The sequence below is a fragment of the Macrotis lagotis genome, chromosome 5 (assembly GCF_037893015.1).
Source record: "Macrotis lagotis isolate mMagLag1 chromosome 5, bilby.v1.9.chrom.fasta, whole genome shotgun sequence".
NCBI lineage: Eukaryota > Metazoa > Chordata > Mammalia > Peramelemorphia > Peramelidae > Macrotis > Macrotis lagotis.
In genome coordinates, this window is record NC_133662.1 from 138360162 (window position 1) to 138384112 (window position 23951).

Consider the following 23951-nt stretch of genomic DNA (forward strand, 5'->3'; position numbering starts at 1 on the left):
ATCAACTGGTTTGTTAGCTAACTAAATAAAACATTTATTAATCTAAACTCTATGTTAGGCACTGTGCTAAGTACAGAGGGTAAGAAAGAAAGTAAGATTCATATACAAGAAAGTCCCAAAGATTCTTGTGGGGGAAGTAGTGTAAATGATGGTGGTAGTAGAGGCAACATGTTGTGGAATTATCTGGGGAATGGTGTAAGAATCATAAATCTGGATAAGGTGAAAGCTGTAAGAGCCCAGGGTATTCCAAGGATGGAATATGGAGTTCCTGAGGGACATATTTGTGATTAATGGCTGGACTATGATAGAAAGATCTCCATCAGAGTTATATGTAGTTGAATAATGACACATGACTTTTCTCTTGGTTCTCCTCCTTCTTGTGTGGAGTCTTTCTCAGTCTCCTTTCCTGGAGATCTTCTATTTCAGGGCTGTGCAAAATGGGCCCCCCTGTGTATTTACTAAATGCTTTAGTAAACAAAGCTGAGCTACCTCAGAGCTCTCACTAAAATAAAATATATTGTCTATTCTTTCAGTAAAAATTTTTCTAAGTAAAGTTGGACAGCCCTGTTCTATATCCTAAACCTTAACTGTATGTGTATATGTGTATATATATATGTATATATACATATATATATACACACATATACATGAAAACTCTCTTCTAGACTTTCTTCTCCCTCTACATTTTTGATGACCTTATTAGCTTTTAAAGAGTGAATTAAATTAACAATTCTATGTAAATGCTTATTAGAGCTACATTTTCTTGAGCTGTAGTCCCACACCAATATAACTGGTTGAACTCTATGTCCTGTAAGTCTCTACTCAACATGTCCCAAACACTATCTTTCTCCTTTCTCCTTTCCCTCCCCCTCCTCACTGTTATTCCAAACTTACCTATTGTTGTTGAGAGTACCACTTTTCTCCTAATCATATAGATTTGCAGGCTCAGAATCATTCTTGATATTTCTCTTTCCCTCAATTCCCATATTCAAACAGTTACTAAGACTTAGTGTTTCTGCCTTTGTAATATGTCTTGCATATGAATCTTCCTCCATCCACTCACCAGTTCAGATAGCCAACATTTCTGGTCAGAACCATTGTAGTAGCTTCCTAATTTATCTTCATGCCTCTTTGTCTCTCTTCTGTCAAATCCAGATTCTATATGTTATTCCTAAAGCACAGGTGTGCCATATCACTTGTTTGCCCAAGAAGTTTCAGTGGTTATGTATTGCCTCTAAGATCAAAGATAACCTATTCTTTTTGGCATCTAAAGCCTTTCAGACTCTAAATTTGATTTCCTTTCTGGATTTCTTATTCCCCTTCATACACTCTTATTTTGCCTTCTACCCAAACAGGTCTACTATCACTCACATGACATTTCCTTTTCTGTCTTCATGACCTTGCCCAAAGGGAAGACATGCCTAGAATACACTGTTTCCTTCCTTTTGCTTTTTTGACTGCTTACTTTCATTCGAAGTTTAGATAAAATGTTTCCTTAAGATCTTTTGATACTAAAGCCTCCTACTTGCCTTGTATTTACTTACAGTTGTAACTACTGATTTCCTTGAATTATTCTAAGCTTCTTGAGGACAGAGACAGCTTTATCTTTATCTTTGTTATCATCAGTCTTAGCACAGTGATTCATCCAAAATGCTTGTTGATTAATTGATACACAGAATCATTTTAGAATTTCATTTTGGTATCTGAAAAGGTGAGATGAAAATGGTTTCCTTAATGTGGTAGTTCCTTGAAGACAGAAAAATATTACTAAACTAAATCGCAGTTTAGCATTTGTTATGGATCAAAATTTTCTAGAAAATTGAGAAAATACTCAGAAATTCCAAATGCTATTATCAGAAAACAATCCTTTGCTCTCTGTTCACAAAGCTATTGCTCTTCTAGGAGATCTCATAATCAATCATTCCAAATAGCAGATACTCCTACTTGTACCCTGTCTTCATGCCTTCCCATATTTCATAATCTTCAGCCTGCTTCCTTATTTTTAGGTATCATCATTCCTCTGCTTAAAACTATTTAGTAGCTCTCTATTGCCTTTATCCAAAAGATAGTTTCATAAAATAGTTAGCATTCATATACTACTTTAAGTTTGCAAAATATTTTATTACTATCTCATTTCATTTTCACAACAAGCCTGGGACACATGTGCTATTATTATGTTCATTTTATAAATGAGGAAAGTAAGACAGAGAATAGTTCAGTAACTTGCCCAGGATAACACTGCCAATAAATGTTTAAGGTCAGATGATCACAACTTAGAGCTTCCTCACTCCAGGCTCATTACTCTGTACCACTTAGCCTCAAAAATGCATACATAAATAAATTTTTAATAAATTCAAACTCAAATTTTTAAGGAAACATTATTTAATGGAACTTGCCAATGATTCTTTTTTGTCAGGCAAAATTCTTTTGCCAAACAGGTTAATCACATTTTATTTATCTGTTTAATGAATTTTCTTTTTTTTTTAAAGTCTTGAAAAGTGAATACATTTCAATGAAAACATTTTAGAACAACATTGTACTTGTTTATCCAGCTATTTTATATGTTTTTTTCTAATGGATTTTTCATTCCCAGTGGAGGGTCAACAAGGGTTTTTCTATTTTAAAATTCAAAGAGTTGATATTTCTTATTACTTAATACCAAAAGGACAGTTTACTAAATCTGTTTTTGTTGGGAGAAGTCTGTCTATAGATAATTAGTTAACAGACTCTTCCTTGTTAGGAGAAAAAAATGAAAGAATGGTAATTATCCAAAGCTAAACTAAAACATGTGGAAAGGAAAAAAAAATGAAAGAAAGAGGTGAATTTTTAGATAAAATTAATATTTGTACATTGGAAATATTAAAATAGGGAAAAACCTGAAGTTTTATTGTTGTTGGGTTTTATTTTTCTTTTTTGGGTAACACTGCCTTCTGAACTAATAGAAGTAAAGTGCCCACACCGGTAGGAAAAATAAAGTTAAATAGCCAATTTTCTCTTTTAGGAAATGCTTGCTTCAGTGGTATTCAAGCATCAATCCAAGAACATTGATCCATGACACTTAAGAAACATGCATATTGAATGTGTGTTTTAAGTTTTGAGCTAACTACTCTTACAAAAGTAAACTTAGGAATATTAGTGGCTCAATGGATACAGTAGAGCCTGGAGTCAGGAAGACCCAAGTTCATATCTGTTTTCAGAGGCTTACTAGCCATGTGACTTGGGCAAATCACATAACTTTTTCCTGCTTCAGTTTCTTCCATTTTAAAATGGTTCTTATAATAGCAATATGCAAATGCAGGCTATTATTATAAATACTTTTTTTTTTACCATTTTTAAAAAAGCATCTCATTATTTTCTATGTTGAACAAATTACTGTAAATACAGAGGAATAATTGTCACCTTGCATATAATAGGAGCTCAATAAAAACTTGTTAATCAACAAACAGTTACTTTCCTTCCCCCAGCAAACCAGAGGTCTTAATTCTTACTTTTGATAAACTTTTGCTGGGAAATTACTAATAAAAATAATGGGAAGTTTGTAAAAAGAACAATTATACCTTTACCACTCTATTACTTTTCTCTGATATGTTTAAAATGGGCAAAAATATATTTGGAAAGGGAGAGGACCTCAATCAAGGTCACAGACATTCCAGAGAAAGCAGTCAACACCCCCTACTGGCCACCTGGAGATATTACACTCAGTGAGCAAACCCTCTAGCACCCCCTACTGGCCAGCTGAGGATATTTCACTCAGTGAGCAAAATCTCTGGCACAACCTACTGGCCAACTGGAGACACTACATTCAGTGAGTAAAGCTTCTAGAGATCCCAACATCAAACCTCTGTGAACCAGCCCCTCACCATCACAAGGTCTTAGGATAATGAAGAAAGGCCAGTTAAAAAGGAGAGTCCATAGAAAAAATTTTGGAAGGAAAAGACACTAACTCAGAAAGACCTATTACCTCTGAGGAGAATATGACCTGCTCTGCAGCACAGAAAGACTTCTTGAAGAAATAATAAAGGAGTTTAAAAATCAATTGGAAAATTTGGGAGAGAAAATTAACACCTTGCAACAAGAAAACAAATCATTGGAAAATACAATTGGATGAATGCAAAAAGAAAATAATTCTCTCAAAACGTCAAATGATCAAATGAAACTCTTTCAAAAATGGAATCGACCAATTGGAAAAGGAGTTGCGAAAGGTAAATGAGGAAAATTCTCTAAAAAAAAAGAATGGAGACTAATGACTTCATGAGACAGCAAGAGCCTGTTAAACAAAACCAAAAAATATATAGAAAAAATAAAAGAAAATGTAAAATATCTCATCAGCAAAACCACTGCCCTAGAGCATAGATCAAGAATGGACAACCTGAGAATTATCGGCCTTTCTGAAAACATTGAAGAGAAAAAAATCCTAGACTTAATATTACAGGATTTCATAATGGAAAAATGCCCTGATATCATGGAACCAGAGGACAAAATAGTTATTGAAAGAATACATTGATCCCCTCTGGAAAGAGATCCTAAAAGGAAAACACTAAGGAATGTTGTGGCCAAATTCCAGAACTATCAGATAAAATAGAAAATCCTGCAAGCAGCCAGAAAGAAACAATTTAAATACCAAGGAGTCACAGTAAGGATTATGCAGGATCTGGCTGCATCAACATTAAGGGATCAAAGGGCCTGGAACAAGATATTCCAAAGAGCATGGGAACTTGGAATGCAGCCAAGAATCCACTATCTTGTGAAGCTAAGCCTTTACTTTAAGGGAACAAGATGGACATTTAATGAAATGGAAGACTTCCAACAATTTCTGATGAAAAAACAAGAACTAATTAGAAAATTTGGATATCAACAGGAGGTTCAAGAGACACATAAAAAGGTTAAAAAAAGGGGGGGGTAAAGAAAAAAACTGCTATCCAAAGATGAAACTGGCTATATCCCAGCATGGGGAAAAGATTCCCATAACTCTTGAGAATTGTAACTCTATCAGAGAGAGAATATACATAACCAGAAGTGATGGACAATCATGACTTAGCCATGAGACTGCTGCTATCCAATGGGATGAAATGATGAAATTGGCTATATCCCTTCTTGGGAGAAAGACTCTAATAACTTTCAAGAATTGTAACTCTATTAGAGAGAGGGAGAATATACTTAGTCAGAAATGATGGATACTCAGGACTATGACTCAGATAGAATGATTTAAAAACACTTTCTCCTTAAAAAGCTGGACAGGAAGGAGATGGGAGGATGGAGAGGATTGAATGGGGGTAAATCTCATTACATTAAGAGGTACAAAAGACCTGGTGTAATCGAGGGAAAGAAGGGAGGAGATGAGAAACACCTGAATCATCATCTCATCAGATTTGGCTTAAAGTTAACTTACACATACTCAGTTAACTTACAAAACATCTTACCTTTCAAGTATTAAAGGGGGAAGGGGGTGGAGACAGAGACAAGGAGCTGGAGAAAAATGGGAACTAACAGAAGGAAGGGAAGGGAAGGGAAAAGGGAAAAATGGGAAAGGAGAAAGAAAGGGGGGGGTGGATATAGGAGGGTAAACACACTGAAGGTGGTGGTATTCAGAAACAAAATACTGAGGAATATGGATAAAGGGGGGAAAAGGGGGAAAATACAAACAGGGAAGATAGCATGGAGGGCAATAAAGAGTTAGTAATTATAACTATGAATGGTAATGGGATGAATTCTCCCTTAAAACATAAGCAAGGGGGGTGGCTAGGTGGCCCAGTGGATAGAGCAGCAGCCCTAGAATCAGGAGTACCTGAGTTCAAATTTGACCTCAGACACTTAATAATTATCTAGCTGTGTGACCTTGGGCAAGCCACTTAACCCCATTTGCCTTGCAAAATCGTAAAAAAATCCCCCAAACAACAGCAATAACAAAAATCCCCAAAAACATAAGCAAAAAGCAGACTGCATAAAAAACCAGAATCCTACAATATGCTGCTTACATGAAACTCACTTGAAGCAGAGAGATACATATAGAGTAAAGGTAAAAGGTTGGAGAAAAATATATTTTGCTTCAGTTGAAGTGAAAAAAGCAGGGGTAGCAGTCCTTATCTCAGACAGAGCAGTTGCAAAAATAGAGCATTTAAAGAGATAAGGAAGGAAATTATATCCTCCTAAAGGGTACCATAGACAATAAAGTAATTTCAATACAGAATATGTATGCACCCAATGGTATAGCATCAAAATTCTTAGAGGAGAAACTGAAAGAACTAGAGGAAGACATAGAAAAACTCTACTGGTAGGAGACTTCAACTTCCTGCTCTTAGATTTAGATAAATCGAATCATAAAATAAACAAGAAAGAAGTTAAGGAGGTAAATAGATTGTTAGAAAACCTAGATGTGATAGACTTGTGGAGGAAACTGAATGGGGATAGAAAGGAATATACCTTTTTCCCTGCAGTACATGACACTTATACAAAAATTGAACATATACTAGGGCATAAAAAACCTAATAATAAATTGCATTAAGGCAGAAATAGTGAATACATCTTTCTCAGATCACAATGCAATAAAAATCATATTCAATATTGGGCCAGGGAGATATAGACCCAGAACTAATTGGAAACTAAATAACGTCATTTTAAAGAATGAGTGGATCAACTGATAAAATATAGAAAGAATTAATTATTTTGTCCCAGATAATGACAATACAAAACAACATACCAAAACCTATGGGCTTCACTCAAAATGGCTGTCAGGTATTATGTGTTGTATCTTTAAGTGCTTACATGAAGAAATTAGAGAAAGAGGAAATCAATGAACTAAATATGCAACTAAAATATTAAAGAAAGAACAAATTAAAAACCTCCAATTAAATACCAAATTAGAAATTCTAAAAATTAAAGGAGAAATTAATAAAATTGAAAGCAAAAGAACTATTGAATAAATAAATAAAACCAAGAGTTGCTTTTATGAAAAAAAGCCAATAAAATTGATAAACCTCCGGTCAATTTGATAAAAAAAAGAAAGAAGAAAACCAAATTGCTAGTATCATAATTGAAAAAAGGTGAACTTACCATTAATGAGCAGGAAATAAAAGTAATAATTCAGAATTATTTTGCCCAACTCTATGACAGTAAATTTGACAATCTGAAATGGATGAATATTTACAAAAGTATAAATTGCTGAGGTTAAATGACAAGGAGATTAATACCTAAATAATCCTGTCTCAGTAAAAGAAATACAACAAGCCATCATTGTACTCCCTAAGAAAAAAGTCTCCAGGGCCTGATGGATTCACAAGTGAATTCCACCAAGTTTTTAAGGAACAATTGGTTCCAATTCTATATAAACTCTTTGGAAAAATAGGGAAATATGGAACTCTGCGTAACTCTTTCTATGACACCAATTTGGTGCTGATAACTAAACCTGGAAGAGTTAAAACAGAAAGAAAATTATAGACCTATCTCCCTGATGTATATAGATGCAAAAATCTTAAATAAAATCTTAGCAAAATGATTACAAGTTATCACTAGGATAATAGATTATGACCAAGTAGGATTTATCCCAGGAATGCAAGGTTTGTTCACTATTAGGAAAACTGTTAGTATAATTAATTATATCAACAAAACCTATCAGAAATTATACGATTATATCAATAGATGCTGAAAAAGATTTTGACAAAATATAGCACCCATTCCTACTAAAAACACTAGAGAGTGTAGGAATGAATGGACTGTTCTTTAAAATAATAAGCAGTATCTATCTGAAACCATCAACAAGCATTATATTCAATGGGGAGAGCCTAGTGGCATTCCCAGTAAGATCAGGGGTGAAACAAGGATGCCCATTATCACCACTACTATTCAATATCTTATTTGAAATGTTAGCTTTGGGGCAGCTAGGTGGTGCAGTGGATAGAGCACTGGCCCTGGAGTCAGGAGTACCTGAGTTCAAATTCGGCCTCAGAAACCTACTAATTACCTAGCTATGTGGCCTTGGGCAAGCCACTTACCCCTGTTGCTTTGCAAAAAACCTAAAAGTAAAATTTTAGCTTCTGCAATTAGAGAAGAAAAAGAAATTGAAGGAATTAGTATTGGGAAGGAAGAGACAAAATTCTCACTCTTCTCAGATGACATGATAGTATACCTAGAGAATGCTAAGAAATCAACCAAAAAAACTATTGGAAACAATTAACAACTTTAGCAAAGTTACAGGATATAAAGTAAACCCTCATAAATCCTCAATTTTTCTATATATGACTAGCAAGATACAGCAGGAAGAGCTAGAAAGAGAAATCCCATTCAAAGTAACCTCAGACAATATAAAATACCTGGGGGTCTATTTGCCAAAGCAGAATTAGAAACTTTTTGAAAACAACTACAAAACACTTCTCACACAAAAAAAATCAGATTTAAATAACTGGGAAAACGTCTACTGCTCGTGGATAGGTTGAGCTAATATAATAAAAATAACAATTCTACCACAACTAAGCTACCTGTTTAGTGTCCTGCTAAACAAAATTGCAAAAAAATTACTTTAATGAGTTAAAAAAGTTGTATGTAAATTCATATGGAAAAATAAAAAGTCAAGAAATTTTAGGGATTCAATAAAAAATTGCAAACGAAGGTAGCTTAGCCCTACCAGATCTAAAATTATATTCTAAAGCATCAATCATCAAAACTGTCTGGTATTGGCTAAGGAATAGAGTGGTGGATCATTGGTATAGACCAGGTGCAATAGCAGGAAATGATTATAGTTATCTGCTATTTGATAAACCCAAAGATTCCAGCTATTGGGATAAAAACTCTCTTTGTTAGAAATTGTTGGGAAAATTGGAAGTTAGTATGGAAGAAACTTAGATTAGACCAACACCTCACACCCTATACCAAGATAAGATCCAAATGGATAAAGGATTTAGACATAAAAAACAATATTATAAGCAAACTAGAAGATCCATGGAAAGGGAAGCAGTTTATGACTTACAAAAGAGATAGACAACATCACTAAAAAGAAACTAGATAATTTTGATTACATCAAATTAAAAAGCTTTTACACAGACAAAACCACAGTAACCAAGATCAAAGGAAATATTGTAAACTGGATAACAATCTTTACAACTAGTATTTCTGACAAAGGACTCATTTCTAAAATAGACAGAGAACTGAGTCAATTTTTTTTTTAAAAAAGCCATTCCCCAGTTGACAAATGGTCAAAGGCTATGCAAAGGCATTTTACAGATGATCCATCAAAGTGATCCATAGTCATATGAAAAATTGCTCTAAATCATTGCTTATTAGAGATATGCAAATTAAAGGATCTCTGAGATAACACCTCACACCTCTCAGACTGACCAATATGACCAGAAAGGATAATGATCATTGTTGGAAGGGCTGTGGGAAATCTGGGACACTATTATATTGTTGGTGGAGCTGTGAACTCATCCAACCTTTCTGGAGAGAAATTTGGAATTATGCCCAAAGGGCAATAAAAATGTGCATACATTTTGATCCAGTAATACCACTCATGGTTCTATACCTTGAAGAGATGATAAAAAAGGGTAAAAACATCACTTGTACAAAAATATGCATAGCAGCCCTGTTTGTGGTGGCAAAGAATTGAAAATGAATTTCAATTGGGGTATGGCTTAGCAAACTGTGGTATGTGTATGTCATGGAACACTATTGTTCAATTAGAAACCAGGAGGGATGGGAATTCAGGGAAGCCTGGAGGGATTTGCATGAACTGATGCTGAGCGAGATGAGCAGAACCAGAAAAACACTGTACATTCTAACAGCAACATGGGGGTGATGATCAACCTTCATGGACTCGCTCATTCCATCAGTGCAACTGTCAGGGACAATTTGATTCTCTCTGCAATGGAGAGTGCCATCTATATCCAGAGAAAGAACTGTGGAGTTTAAACAAATACCAGGGATATTACCTTTAAATTAGAAAAAAAAGCCGATCTTTTATTGTTTGATCTTGCTATCTTTTTACTTTGTTTCTTCCTTAAGGATATGATTTCTCTCTCATCACATTGAATTTGGATCAATGTATACCATGGAAACAATGTAAAGACTGGCAAATTGCCTTCTGTGAGGGTGGGGGGAGGGAAGTAACATTAAGGGAAAAATTGTAAAACTCAAATAAAACCTTTAAAAAGAAAAAAATTATATTTGAAGCAAAAATAAATTATATGTTTGATTCTAATTTCATTGAGCTGAAATTATTGTGCGTTAAACAATATTTTGATTTTTAAAATTTCCATTGCAGGTTTGGTTTAAGGTGTTAAAGTAAAAGTAATATTGAAAATAAATTAAGTTTTGTTTTGTTTTGTTTTTGAGTGTGTGTGTGTGTGTGTGTGTGTGTGTGTGTGTGTGTGTTTTGTGGAAGTTATAATGAAAAAAATGTTAAACAAAGTCAAAACTGATGTGTCTACTAGCAGAATAATATAAGCAATTCACTTAACTTTTCTAGCTTCATTTTCCTAATACATATATGTGTGTGTGTGTGTGTGTGTGTGTGTGTGTGTGTGTGTGTGTATAATGAGGATAATTATACTTATAATATTTATTTGGTCAAATCATATAACATACATGAAATGCACTTGACTCTCTTTAAAACCATAATGATTGTTTTTGGCAGGTCAATTGAAGAAAATTTTGAATTGAATTTTGTAAGGCGAAGTATATTTAATTTATTTAAATACCTATTTTTAGGGTATAAAGAAGAAGAATTCAATTGGCAGACATACCTTAAGACATGCAAAGCACAAGCTGCTCCAAAGTCCTTATTTGAAAATCAAAATACTGTAAGTATTTGTCAGTATATTTCTGATCTATCAATAATGTGTTTTCCAGGACAAGATGCTCAGAAATCTTAGCAAGAAAATGTGACAACTTTTTATTGCTTTATTTAGTTAGTATGAGAGATACAGTACTCTTCTTCCTGAATAAAGTTACACAATTACAATTTTATAGCGAAAAGTGTTTTAGAAGGCAATACAGCACTAGTCCTGATTCTTTTTAACTTGCGAAATGTCCATTAATTTGTTGGATCCTGTGTGAACAACAACTTAGTTTTACTGAATATTCTTTTTCTTATAGCTATTATATGCATATTAACTGTGATATTTTTAGTTGAATCTTGTTATCTACATCAGGTTTGTCCAAAATGTGACTTGCTGATTTTATATGACCCCCCCACCATGAGTTTACTAAATGCTCTAGTAAACGAAGATGAACTACTGCAGAGCTCTCACTAAAATGGCAAATCAAAATATTTTGTCTGTTGTTTTAGTAGAACTTGTAAAAAGTAAATTTGCTTCTCCCTGATATACTTGATGAAGCTAGGATAACAGTCAGTTCAGTTCATCTGTGTGGCCAGAGGTGCTTGATGCTGGTCATACAAAGACCAACAAAACAATCCCTGCCCTCCAGGTGTATGCATTTTTCTCCTGTTTGAGGTATTAAGAGATTAGTAAATACAAGATAATTTGAGAAGGAAGAGAGCTCTTATAATTGATGGCTTGATCCAGCTAGAAAGAAGTTAATGATTCTGAGGAAGGTAAGAAAGCATAATATTAGAGGCATAAAGGGCAGCCTTCATAATGACTTAGAGACAACAAAATTCATTGCCAGATCCACATTGACTTGAACAGATTGCATGAAGAATGATCGCAAGGGAATGTGGTCTTTAAATGCTAGTTTTAGGTATTGTGATGTCTCATAGAAGCAATAAGGAGCTAGGGAAGTTTCTGACATGGTCAAAATTTTGCCAGTTTTGGCAGCTGTATGGAGTGTGATGTGGAGAGGAGAAAGTTTAGAAACAAGGAGTAGTTCAGTTTGAAAGCTATTATATTAATCCAGTTGAGGGTTTAGAGTAGAATCTGTGAGTGTGAGAATGGGACAGATAGGTAAACTATTGTGGAATTAACTGTTGATAAGATTTAGCAACAGATTAGACAGCGGGTTTGAGGGCGAGAGAGAAGAGTTGAAGAGGACTTTGAAATTGTGAACATAAATTGGTGGTTGCTGCTCTTAATAGCGATTGAAAGTATGGAGGTCAGAAAGATTTAAGGAAAAGATAATGGTTTCTGTTGTATGTTGGCCATGTGAAAAAGCCAACCAAGTGGAGTATCCAGAAAGTAGTTAAGTAGAAAATGTATTCAGGAGAGAGATGAAGGCAACTCTCTAAACCTATAAATTATAAGGTGCTCCATGGTATATGTAAAGGCATTTTACACATTGAGGATTCCCTATACCACTGAAATCACAGTTCTAGTCCCACATAGATTTGGATATCCTCTACATCAAGGTAATAGTTGAACCAGTGAGATCACATAAAAAAAAATCACCAAAAATGAGTATAGAGATAAAAGAGAAGAGGGTTTAGGACAGAGTCTGAGAGAACACCCATGCTTAGAGAATGGGAGATGGACAGCAAAGGAGTGATTGAATAGGGAGGAAGAGATGCAAGAGAAGTCAAAGCAAAATAGATTATCTTAGAGAAGGGAAGGGTTTGTAATATTCTTGGTAGCAGAGATGTCAAGTAAAATTTAGATGTCAAGTAGAAGTTGCTGAGAACCTTCAAGAGTGCAGTTTCTGTCAAGAAATACAGTTGGAAGTCAGATTGTCAGGTGCTGAGAAGTGATTGCAAGTGGAGCTTGTAGAGGTGGTCATTGTAGTTGACAACAGTATGGTTATGCATTTAAGGGGTTTGACTGAATGGGAAAATGAGAAATAAGATGATAGCTTGAGTGTCAGGTGAAAATTTTTTTAAGAATTGTGAAGACATTGGCAATTTTATATAGGCAACATGAAAGTGAAAAGTGTCAGTATATATGGTAATATTGAAGATGAGTGAGTTAGAAAGATTGAGACCATTGTAGGAATGATGAACTGGACAAACAGGGAGAGTTGGTAGGTTGCATTCAAAATAAAGAAGTTTAGGAAGATAGATATGAAAGAAAAGGATTTTATGATCTGGAAGAAGAATTTGAGAGTTCAAGAAAATAAATTTAATGTAATTATGGGTATAACTATAATGGAGTTAATCATAAATGAGAACTTAATTGCCATCCCTGAGGTTGGGTGAGATGGAATGACAGCATAGGTCATGAAGTCTTTGCCCTGACTAGAAGATAACATCTTTAGCTGCACATTTAGGAAAGAATAAAAATTTCCTTCTGCATTAGTTGGACATATGGTATGGTATATTGAAAAGATTACTGGACTACAGTCAGGGTTGGACATTCTTCTTAGCCCTAAAAATTACCTTGTAGGCAGAATCTAGCAACTCAAGATCTATGAGCCCCAGTTAACTTATCTATCAAAAGAAAGAAAAATAATAGGGTCCTAAGACATGCAGAGTCCTATGTAAAAAGGAGCTTTGTAATATTACCATGACATAAACTTGTTGCTCACAGAATCCTATATTAGATGCATTGTGTCAAAGACTAGTTGTGTTTTCCATCTTGTTCTTATTTGAGCCTTGATCCTATTGCTACTTTACGACTAACTAGCACTTATAACTACAAAAACTGAAGCAATTCAGTCCTTGCATTGAAATCAGTGTGTGTGAATAATACAGATTGCTCTAAATTTATGACCCCTATACACACCACCAATAGCCATTTCCCCAGTCAGCATATTGTCCACTTCAAGAATCTTTTAAGGGTTTTTAAGAGGCACCAAGGAAACTTTTAACACTTTGCCAACAATGGAACAAATTATCTGATCCAACTAATGATAGACTGGTTCAAGTAGAGTTCTAGAGACCGCAAAAGAGAGGCATTTTTCAACTTGGTGGAGCTGGAAGGAAGCCAGGCTATTATATGTAAAGATTTTCATCAAGATCACAGCCTAATTGTTGAAATGTAAATCTGGCATTGACAACAAACACTCTTTTTTAAACCACTGAAATCCACTTAAGTAGAAAACAGCTATGTTGGAAGAAGCTGCACCATGCTTCCTGATCCCCTTTTGGTCCCTTGCCTGTGAGTTTCAGCAGTGATTTTATTCATTGTCTCACTAAATTCTTTTCACTGTTGTCCCACAACTTAATGTATGCTTTTCATATAAGTGATAAATCACTCTCTTTGCTAAATTACTCTGTGTTGTAACACAAATATTTATGGGCAGAAATGTTCAATAAATATTTTTATGATAAATTCCAGTAAAAAAAAACTTAGATAGAAATGTTGCCAAGATAGCAGTAGAAGTACATCCAGCTTTAATGCTTAGTTCATCAATTCAGGTAGTATGCATTTTACATACTTAGAGAAATATTATTATTATTATTATTATTATTATTATTATTATTATTATTATTTTAGGTTTTTTGCAAGACAATGGGGTTAAGTGGCTTGCCCAAGGCCACACAGCTAGGTAATTATTAAGTGTCTGAGGCTGAATTTGTACTCAGGTACTCCTGACTCCAGGGCCGGTGCTCTGTCCACTGTGCCACCTAGCCACCCCATTTACAGAAATATTATTAAAAACTGCATTGTACATTTCAACTTCCCTAAGTCTTAATAGTAGTTAGTTATAGTAAAAAGATCATGAGATTTATAGCTAGAGGGAACATTAGAGATCAACTTGTCCAGCTCATTTTGGGAATATATATATACATATATATGTATATATATGTATATATATATATGTATGTATGTATGTATCTACTATTGCATTGTGAGCTTAGAACCTGATGCCTGATGTTATCATTTCTGAAATACCTGAGCATCTTCTTTTACTAAGGCAAAGGAGAAGTAATAAGTTAGAAAGTGATAAAAGACTCAAGAATTCTATAGTTGTTATCCATGTGTCAATGTTCTTATTAGGAAAGAAGTCCTATTTTTGTTTTCATAAAAGAATTGAAAAAAAAAGTTCATTTTACTCTTTCATTCTTCTTTTCATTGTTCCTTCTTTCCTTTTCTTTTTAAAAACTACATTTCTATTTCACTGTACTGGGTTCTTTATGTTCCAAATGTTTGGTATAATCAGTTAATTTGCTTAAAATATATCTATTTTAAGTGATTTTTGTATCTCAACAGCCATTTTCTATTAAAATTAAAATATTATAAGACACCTCTTGAACATAGTAGATGTTTTATAAATATTTTAATTGTATTTAATGAAATATCTCTAGCATTGAATTTCAGTAGTCATTTGCTGTCCCTTCTGTATAAAAACAGACCACTACTTGGAGGGTGTGCTTTTTTAGGGCTTTTCTTTTCAGCAATGATAATAGATTTGGATCAATGCTTTCTTACTTGTGAACAGAGACAGCTGGTTAAATTCTTTAGTCATAAAAAACAACAGTTAACTAGACCTTAAGGAGCAACAAGCCTATTATCTTTAGCCTTTACAGCACTCCATTCTTACCAACTGAACTTACAAACCATGGATGGTATATATAGATATATAATCTCCTAACCCCTTGATGCATCTGAAAACTTTAGTTCAGTGGCTGAGAGAACTAGTTAATTTCTAATGATGCTTTTTCAGGAGCAACATTCTATAAACAAGCTATAAATGCATTGATTGTATTAATAGTTGATCTTGGGATAATTTGAACATTAAAATATATATATATATATATATATATATATATATATATATATATTTATCATTAATTAAATCTGTCTTTCTGAGTAGACGGTGATCCCATCAGGTTTTCGTGTGGGAATGAAACTTGAAGCTGTTGACAAAAAGAATCCTGCATTCATCTGTGTTGCTACAGTAACTGATATGGTGGACAATCGGTTTCTGGTGCACTTTGATAACTGGGATGAGAGTTATGACTATTGGTAAGGTTTGAGATTTTTTCTCCTTTCCTCATTTCTTTAATTTTGTTACTAGAAAATTATCTTAATCTTGCATTTGTACAAAACTTATTTAGCAATCCATTACAACTGAATGCTATTGCTCCCCTTTTTACATTCACCTGACACCTGGAAAACCTAGGAATTGCCTGAAGTCAAAGGACCTCTACTTACCTAGATCCTTTTGGATACTGTCTTCTTTTTCCTTTCCTGTCCCAGGCAGTATCTACAGTGACTGATTTTCCATTTTCTCTTGGGTCCTTATTCCTTACATAACCCTAGGACTAACCTGCAGTAGCAGGACTATTGCAGATAGGTGTCTTCCCCTCTTTTTCTCCTTAGCTCCTGGTGCTATCTTCTCCAGTATTCCATCAGTAAAGATTTATTAAGAACATACTATAAGCCAGCATTGTGTTAAAAACTGGAAATATAAAAGAAAGATACAAAAAAACAGCCCCTGCTTTCCAGGTCTAATGGAGGAGACAGGTTTTTTTTTTTTATCAGTTTTATCAACCAATTTATCAATTCCATGCACCATTTCTAGTTCTTTGACAGATGCCCATTAGACCACCATGTCATTTACTTTCTTAGACGTCACCTAGAGATTTTCAGTTTCAAAATCTCTGCCCTCTCTCCTAACATGAAGTAATTGGAATAATTTGATAATGGTTTTCTTATGAAATATTGATGAACTTTACTTCAGTCATTTGTATATACCCCTGAGTTTTCTTTTTGGGGTTGAAGAAGAAATCAGTCAATCAACAAGTATTTATTAAGGAACAAATGGCAACAAGATATATTAAGTGCTTACTATATACAAAGTATTGTGCTAACTAAGCTCTAGAAACATAGAGAGAAAAGTAATATGGCCCCTGCTCTCAAGGAACTCATTCTAAACTATTAGATGGAAAAATGCCTACTGATAAAATGATATCAGTTTCAGATAATGAAACATTTTACAGTGCCATGGATTTTGTGATGGGAATTTTATTTCATTAGCTGTGGATGGTAGCCAGGCCCCATCTCCAAAGGAGTTTCTTCCTGAGATAATGATTCAGGACACTGCTGTTGCTATTCCCGAGGATCCAGGGTTCAGAATCAGTATCCAATGAGAAGAAGTAGTCAGGGAGGTGGTATTTCTTTGCCTTGCCTAGTCCATATTTTCTCCCATCTCTTCTTCTTGGTACCAGTCTGAGACTTATTATTGTCTTCTATAGACTAGGCACTATATTAAGTCCTGGAATGGACACATAGAAAGCCCTTAATAAGATTTTGTTGTTTGATTGTTTATTTGAATGGTAAAATAATTATAATCACATTAAAATTAATACCACTTATTTAATAAATAATATTTAATAAATAAATAATTTATTTAATAATTATATGAAGCAATAACAATAAATAGTAAATACCTTTAAAATAATCATGGAGCTTTTAGCCATAAGTCTTACAGTGTTAAAAAGAATAGTTAAAAAGAATAACCTTATTTTCAAAAATTGGTGGAGTATTATAAAGTTGACTTCAGTCCTCAATATGAAAGTAGAGTGACACTGAACAAGAAAGATTATTGAAAGCAGAATTTTGATCTATTTATTTTATTGTAAGATGTGTATTTTCATTAAATTTTTATATCATTCACTTTCATTTTCTACTACTTACAAAATGAAATTTCTTTACTTATGCTTTTGAAGCCTGAAAAAACAGGTTTGATACATATATTCAGGCTGAATAATTTGCACAGTTTATTTGAGCACACTCTTAAGTATTTGTGGAACTATGTAACTATAGATATTAAGATATCATTGAAATTTTTCTCCCACTGAGAATAAAATGTCTACTACATTTTTACTTTTGTCTTTTTTTCCCCTAACCTGCAATTAAGGAACATTTTGAAAACAGTTTAAATGGTCTGAGGTATCTACAGTGTTATTTGATATTTCACCCTTTAATCTTTGAATTGTGGAAAGATCGCACTTATTTTTAGCAGTATAAACTTGCTCACCAGGTGTGTAATTGAGGTTACAAATTGGATTGCCTTCCCTGATCTAAAGTAGTTTTGTAAAATAGAAGATTGTTCTCAGAATTTATTTATTGATCTTATCGATGAGAAATGTGTTGGGAATTTTTTAAACTTCAGTGAGTTACTTCACCTGAAGGAGAAACTTCCTTTATTTAGTTATTTTTTTTTTTGTCTCTGAATAGATCACATCACTTTATTTAGTGTCCAAGTCAAGTTTGTTTCTGTGATGGAAAGTAGTCATTCTGAATTGTGGTGGTGTTTACAATGACTTGAAATCATTGAGATCCAAACTTTTGATATATTAAAAAAGTTGAAATTTTCTGAAGTGACTCCCAAGATTCAATAGGGAATGTCTAAATGTCTGGAAATTCAAGGCCTTGAAACATATTTCTGCTACTCATTTATGTCAGCAGAGATATAACTTGAGCTAGGAAACTGTACCTAAGATTGAAGTAATATTCCTTTATGAGACAGAAGCCTGCTTATAGTGTTCATTTGGATTATAGTTTTTTGTTTGTAACACTCAGTTTTGGTAACTATTAAATTTTGCCCCTTTGGCACTCATCACACTTTTTCAGAATGCTATTTAGTCTCATACTATCTATAATAGCTACACATCATTACTTTCCTTTTTGTTTTGTATTAACCTAATATAATTTAGCAAAGAATTAATTTTAGTTTTTCAAATATAAAGGAATGAGGAGATAAAATAAAAATTGAGAATATCACATTGATTAAACATTTAATCCATATTCAATCAAATTCTACTTCAAACATTTACTTTTGACTACTCTTTCTTAAAATGAATAATTAGAGCAATGATTTACTCACTTGACCTTTTCTTTAAAAAGCATAAGATTTAAAAATATCTGAATATTAGGTTGAAGTACATTTTTGTCCCTTGAGTAAGCCAGAATGAGTGAATCAAGCTGAAGGATAAGTGAATCTGTGAAATAGAAAGCTATAATGAATAGTAATATTGCTCATATTACATATTGTTTCTAACCTATTGTGTAAATTTGGTTAGGCATTCAATTTATTTGTTCCTCTGATTTCACATACTATAAATGGGAATAATAATAATTGGACCTAACCTTTGTTATGTGCTCTTAAATGCTCAGAACTCTTTGGAGAAAATCACTCTTGAAATAGTCGTTTACTATTGTAAATGACCTGAGAGTTTCCTAACTGTAATATCTGGTACCAATAGAGAGAGGATGCATAATGAATGTGTTAGGCTTATTTTCTATCTTCTTATAACTTCTCACATATCTGTCACTTCTCAAGGAAGTTTAAATCTGGATTGCACAGTCAGTAGTGGGGGATATTTAAAGATAAAGATAATTTCTGTGAAGTCTTGTCCTGCCTTCAAATGTAATATGTTTTCCCCTTTTCCGAATGGTCCTGTTCACTTTTGTTTCTAGTCATAATTTAAAACCAGTACAGACTATTTCATTATCTGTGTTTGTGCTTCAAGAAGACAAGAATTCTTGAAGATTATTCAAGTAGTTCAAGGGATATATTTTTTATGTAATGTGTTTAAGAATACAAAAACAATAAAGTTAGAGACTCCTGTCTTATTTACATTAATATTTAATACAAAATTTTTTTGGTAATATTTCCATTTATGATCACTAGATGGGGCTAAGAGATGATTCTTTTTAGTCCTGCAAGATGAATTTCATAACCTTCCAACTGTGAAATAGATTGCCCATTTGCTGATACATTTTTGGTTCTCTTTTCCCCCTTCTATTTTTAGTACTATATTGAAAGGACTTCATTGTTTAAGTATGGACTGTGGTCAAATTTTAGTGACTCTGATAGTCTTACACCTAATTAAACTAGTGTAAGAGTAGACTGGGATTTGCTAAAATGAATATTTTTTCATTGCATAGACTTAGGAAGAAATCCTCAATATTTTGAAAACAGATTTTCATTGATATCTTTTGTATTTGCTTTGTTTAGATTTTCTTCTGTGTCCTTCCTCCTGCCTGTTTCCAGACAACCACTCATTAATAACAAATAATGTTTTTTAAATAGAAGGAAAAGTTGATTAAAACTCACAAATACAACAAGAAAATCTAATGATATATATTTGCAGTGTTCCAAGCCTTTGGACCCTGATATCTGTTCAGGAGCAGAAAGAAGTGACTTCTCATTTCTCTCTTTTTTAAGGCCATTCTCATTTCTTTCTTTCTTTTTTGATTGTTATAATTTTATAACATTGATTTAAATTGTTTTGTGGTTATTGTCTTTTTTATTTCCATTGTAATCATTTTGTGGGTGATTCCCTTTTCATCACCTCACTTTTCAGTTTCTTTTTATACAGTGCCTTCTTCCATTAGATTGTAAGTATCTTGAGGGGCAGGGTTTGGAGATCTTTTGCCTTTTCTTTGTGTCGCTAGTGTTTAGCATTATTTCTTACGCATGAGATGTATTTACTCATGTTTTCTCTTAGATATTGACTTCTGCTTATTAGTATCATTTATGAATTATTCATTTAAAAATGTAAGTCTTATATTTTAAGTTGTAGATTGAAAATGATTTTTTAGTTTCTATAAGTTCTCTTCTGGAAGAGTGCAACAACCATTACATAAATTTTTTAAAAAATATCAACTTTTTTAAAAGTATACTGTGTGCTAAGTACAGGAAAATGAATAGAAAAAAAGACAGTCCCAGCCTTCATGGATCTTACTTTCTATTTGGAAACAACAACATAAGTTACAGAATAGAATAACAGACCTAGAATTCCTATAGGTACAGCATCAACACAATTGTAAGGTCCAGGGATCCCTAAAGCATACCATCAGGACAGCTAACAGTGCTCCATGGTCTGGAGACCATAGAAGCAGCCCACATGGAAAACTTCACCCATGGATATGCACTGGTTTGGAGAGGATGCAATGGAGTGTTTAGGAGAGGTGTAAGGAATAGTCCACCTTGCTGCTTTGGATGGGGTCTTATGGAGCATTTCATAAAAATATTTAAAAAATAGTTTGGCTATGATAGAAGAGTCATTCTTTTAAAACATCTTCTAAGCTAGTCAAATCATTGTGTGAATTCATTCTTACCAGTGGAATTTCATTGTTTACCTTCTCCTCAGGTGTGAAGCAGCAAGTCCACACATTCATCCAGTGGGTTGGTGCAAAGAACATAGAAGAACCCTTATCACTCCACCAGGTATACTGTATATCTGTGACTTTTTAAATACCTTAAATTAAAAGTAGTATCAGATTTTTGTCCATGATAGAAATCACTGCAGTCTTTAAAATAATTTAAAATTCTATTTGTAGTTTTTTCATTTAACTCAAATTTATTCTTCATATTCTGTATTCATATTTGGATATATTTTTATCACCATAGAATTGGATCATCTAAGTCTTGTAAGTTAAATATAGGATTATAAATTTTAGAAGAAGACAAGAAGTATTTATTGTATATTTAATTATTATGTCCAAGATTTTGCTAAGTGTTAGGAATACTGTCATAGGGAGTATTGTCATGTGCCTGACATAGAGTCAGGAGAACTGGGTTTGATTGAATCCTACTTTGGACCAGTATGGCCATGGAGCAAATCTCTTGACTTCCCAGAATCATATTTGTTCAATTTTTAAAATGAGGATAATAACAATACTACCTAACAGAATCTTTTGAAGAAAGTGATTTGCAAACTTTAAAATTCTATATTACGGTCATTATTATCATTATTATCATAATAGTTCTACTTCAGTGCCTCTTTGTAGCATGGATCTGACCCTGAGTTCTTGAAGGCTGCTCTAATAAAATACAAGGTCTTCTGAACTACAGTATTCCGGAAAGACCTTGAGTCCCATCAGCAGATTATATCAATGTCTGCTTCCCAAGGACTAGCTTAGCTAAGGACATAAAAATTATCATCAGTATGTTGACCTCTGAGTGATGAATTGACTGTGGAAATCTATGAAATAAACATCAATATAAAATGGCCCCCAGTCATGTGTAGCTGTGTGTTTTCTGTATCAATGTGTCAGAATAAAAGGAAGTAGAGGTGTTAAGTATCTCCCAATTCATAGATGTATGTGTAAGCATCTCATGTCACAGTGCTTATGAGCACACACATTTCTTTTTTTTTGCAAAAAGATCATCATGTTAATTGCAACTTATGCAATGACATCTTTATAGAGTGATGAAATAGAGAATTTCTATGAAAAAGTTCAAAAGACTCTCCATATTAAACACTTGCTGATTTTTTAACAGAGGTGGACAGTGAGGAAGATGCAAAAAATGTTGGAAAATATGGTTCAGGAATAAATAATAAAAGAGACTACAAATTTATTACTTCATACCCATACATCAAAAAAAGAATTAGGAGTTGCTAAATGTAGCAATATAATAAAACTTAAATGCATAATATTTTTGCAGAAAGTAAATGGCTCATTATAGATGTGGAGTCATTCTTTTTGTTTGTTTGTTTATGTGTTTTTGCAAGGTAATGGGGTTAAGTGACTTGCCTAAGGTCAAACAGCTAGGTAATTATTAAGTGTCTGAGGTGGAATTTGAACTCAGGTCCTCCAAGGCTGGTGCTATATCCACTGTGCCACCTAGCTGCCCCAACAATTTGGAATCATTCTTAAAATAACTCTCTATGTGTAATCAGACTACCAGATTGCAAAATCTTACAGACAAAGAATTAGGAAAAGTAAACATAATAGAAAAGATCACATAACATAATGAATTAAGATTGCTAGCCTTAGAGCCAAGGACAATTTGAGTTTAAATCCTGTCTCTGATACATACTATGTTACCTTAATTTTTAACTTTTTTATTTAACTTTTCATTTGGTTTAACTTTCAGTGCCCTTGGTAGGTATAAAACTTCATATTGCAGAAAAATTTCTGATCTTCATTGGTAAAGGGAGATTCCAGACTGTTGAGCTCCATTAACTAATGAAATAATAAGTTTGAGCAAAAAGTAAAAAAAAAAGTAAAGATGTACTCAATGAAATGTAAGGCTAATCAGCCCTAGAACAGTTAGTACCTCCTGTCAGAAATTTATGGGAGACCCATGAACTAGGGTCACATAGGTATTGGTGGACATGCTTGCATGCCCACATAAATGAGATCACAGATCTAGTGGAGTATTAAAATATTAATGTCTTATACAATAGGTAGTTATTAATAATTCACTAGTTATCTGCTCATTTCTTTTAAAACTGAATCTTCAGAAGAGGAAATAAACATCAATATTGTTAAATTTATCCTATCCAATATTAGACTTTTAAACTTTTTTTGAGATGGTATCGAAGAATTATTTTAATGTACATTTTTCTAATCAATAGGGACTTAGAGCATTTTTAGGTTACTATTGATTTTATCTTTTGAAAACTGCCTGATGATATCCTTTAAACATTTATCAACTGGAGAAAGTTTCTTATTTTTATAGGCTAATTCAATTCTCTATATATTTGAGAAATGAAGCCTGTATCAGAAAAATTTGCTATAAATTACCCCCCCACACACACACACACCTCAGTTACCTGTTTTCTTTCTCATTTTGGCTGCTTTATTTTGTTTCTGCAAAAGCCTTTTAATTCCATATAATCAAAATTATCTATTTAGCTTTCCTTGATTTTCTTTATGTCTTTTTTGGTCATAAACTCTTCTGTGGTTCCCTAATTTACTTGCAATAAAACCATTTATGTCTGAATCATTTCTCCATTTTGACCTGATCTTGATATATATGGTGTAAGATCTGATCCCTATATGGTTTCTGTCAAACTGCCTCCCAGTTTTATCACCATTTTTATTAAAAGGTGAGTTTTTACCTCAGAAGCTTAGATCTTTGTGGTTTAGCAAACTAAATTATTCTGATCATTTGCTACTGTCTATTATGTATCTAATCTATTTTACTGATCCATCACTCTTCTTTCTTTTTTTTCCTTTTTTTGCAAGGCAAATAGGGTTAAGTGGCTTGTGCAAGGCCACACAGCTAGGTAATGATTAAGTGTCTGAGGTTGGATTTGAACTCAGGTACTCCTGACTCCAGGGTTGGTGCTCTATCCACTGCCACTCTGTCAATGCCACCTAGCCACCCCATCATCACTCTTATTTCTTAACCAGTATGCTTGATAAATTGTTAAACACTGTGATTTG

General features: G+C 33.5%; 1 protein-coding gene across 6 annotated transcripts in view; it reads left to right on the forward strand.

The window, feature by feature from the left end:
* L3MBTL3 (L3MBTL histone methyl-lysine binding protein 3) overlaps positions 1-23951 on the forward strand; it is a 168942-nt gene that overhangs the window by 67372 nt on the left and 77619 nt on the right. For all 6 annotated transcript variants that reach the window (XM_074187570.1, XM_074187568.1, XM_074187567.1 and 3 more), the window contains 3 exons: positions 10696-10787; positions 15634-15785; positions 20924-21000. In XM_074187570.1, the coding sequence (XP_074043671.1) occupies positions 10696-10787; positions 15634-15785; positions 20924-21000 (321 nt within the window). The remainder of the gene's footprint in view (positions 1-10695; positions 10788-15633; positions 15786-20923; positions 21001-23951) is intronic.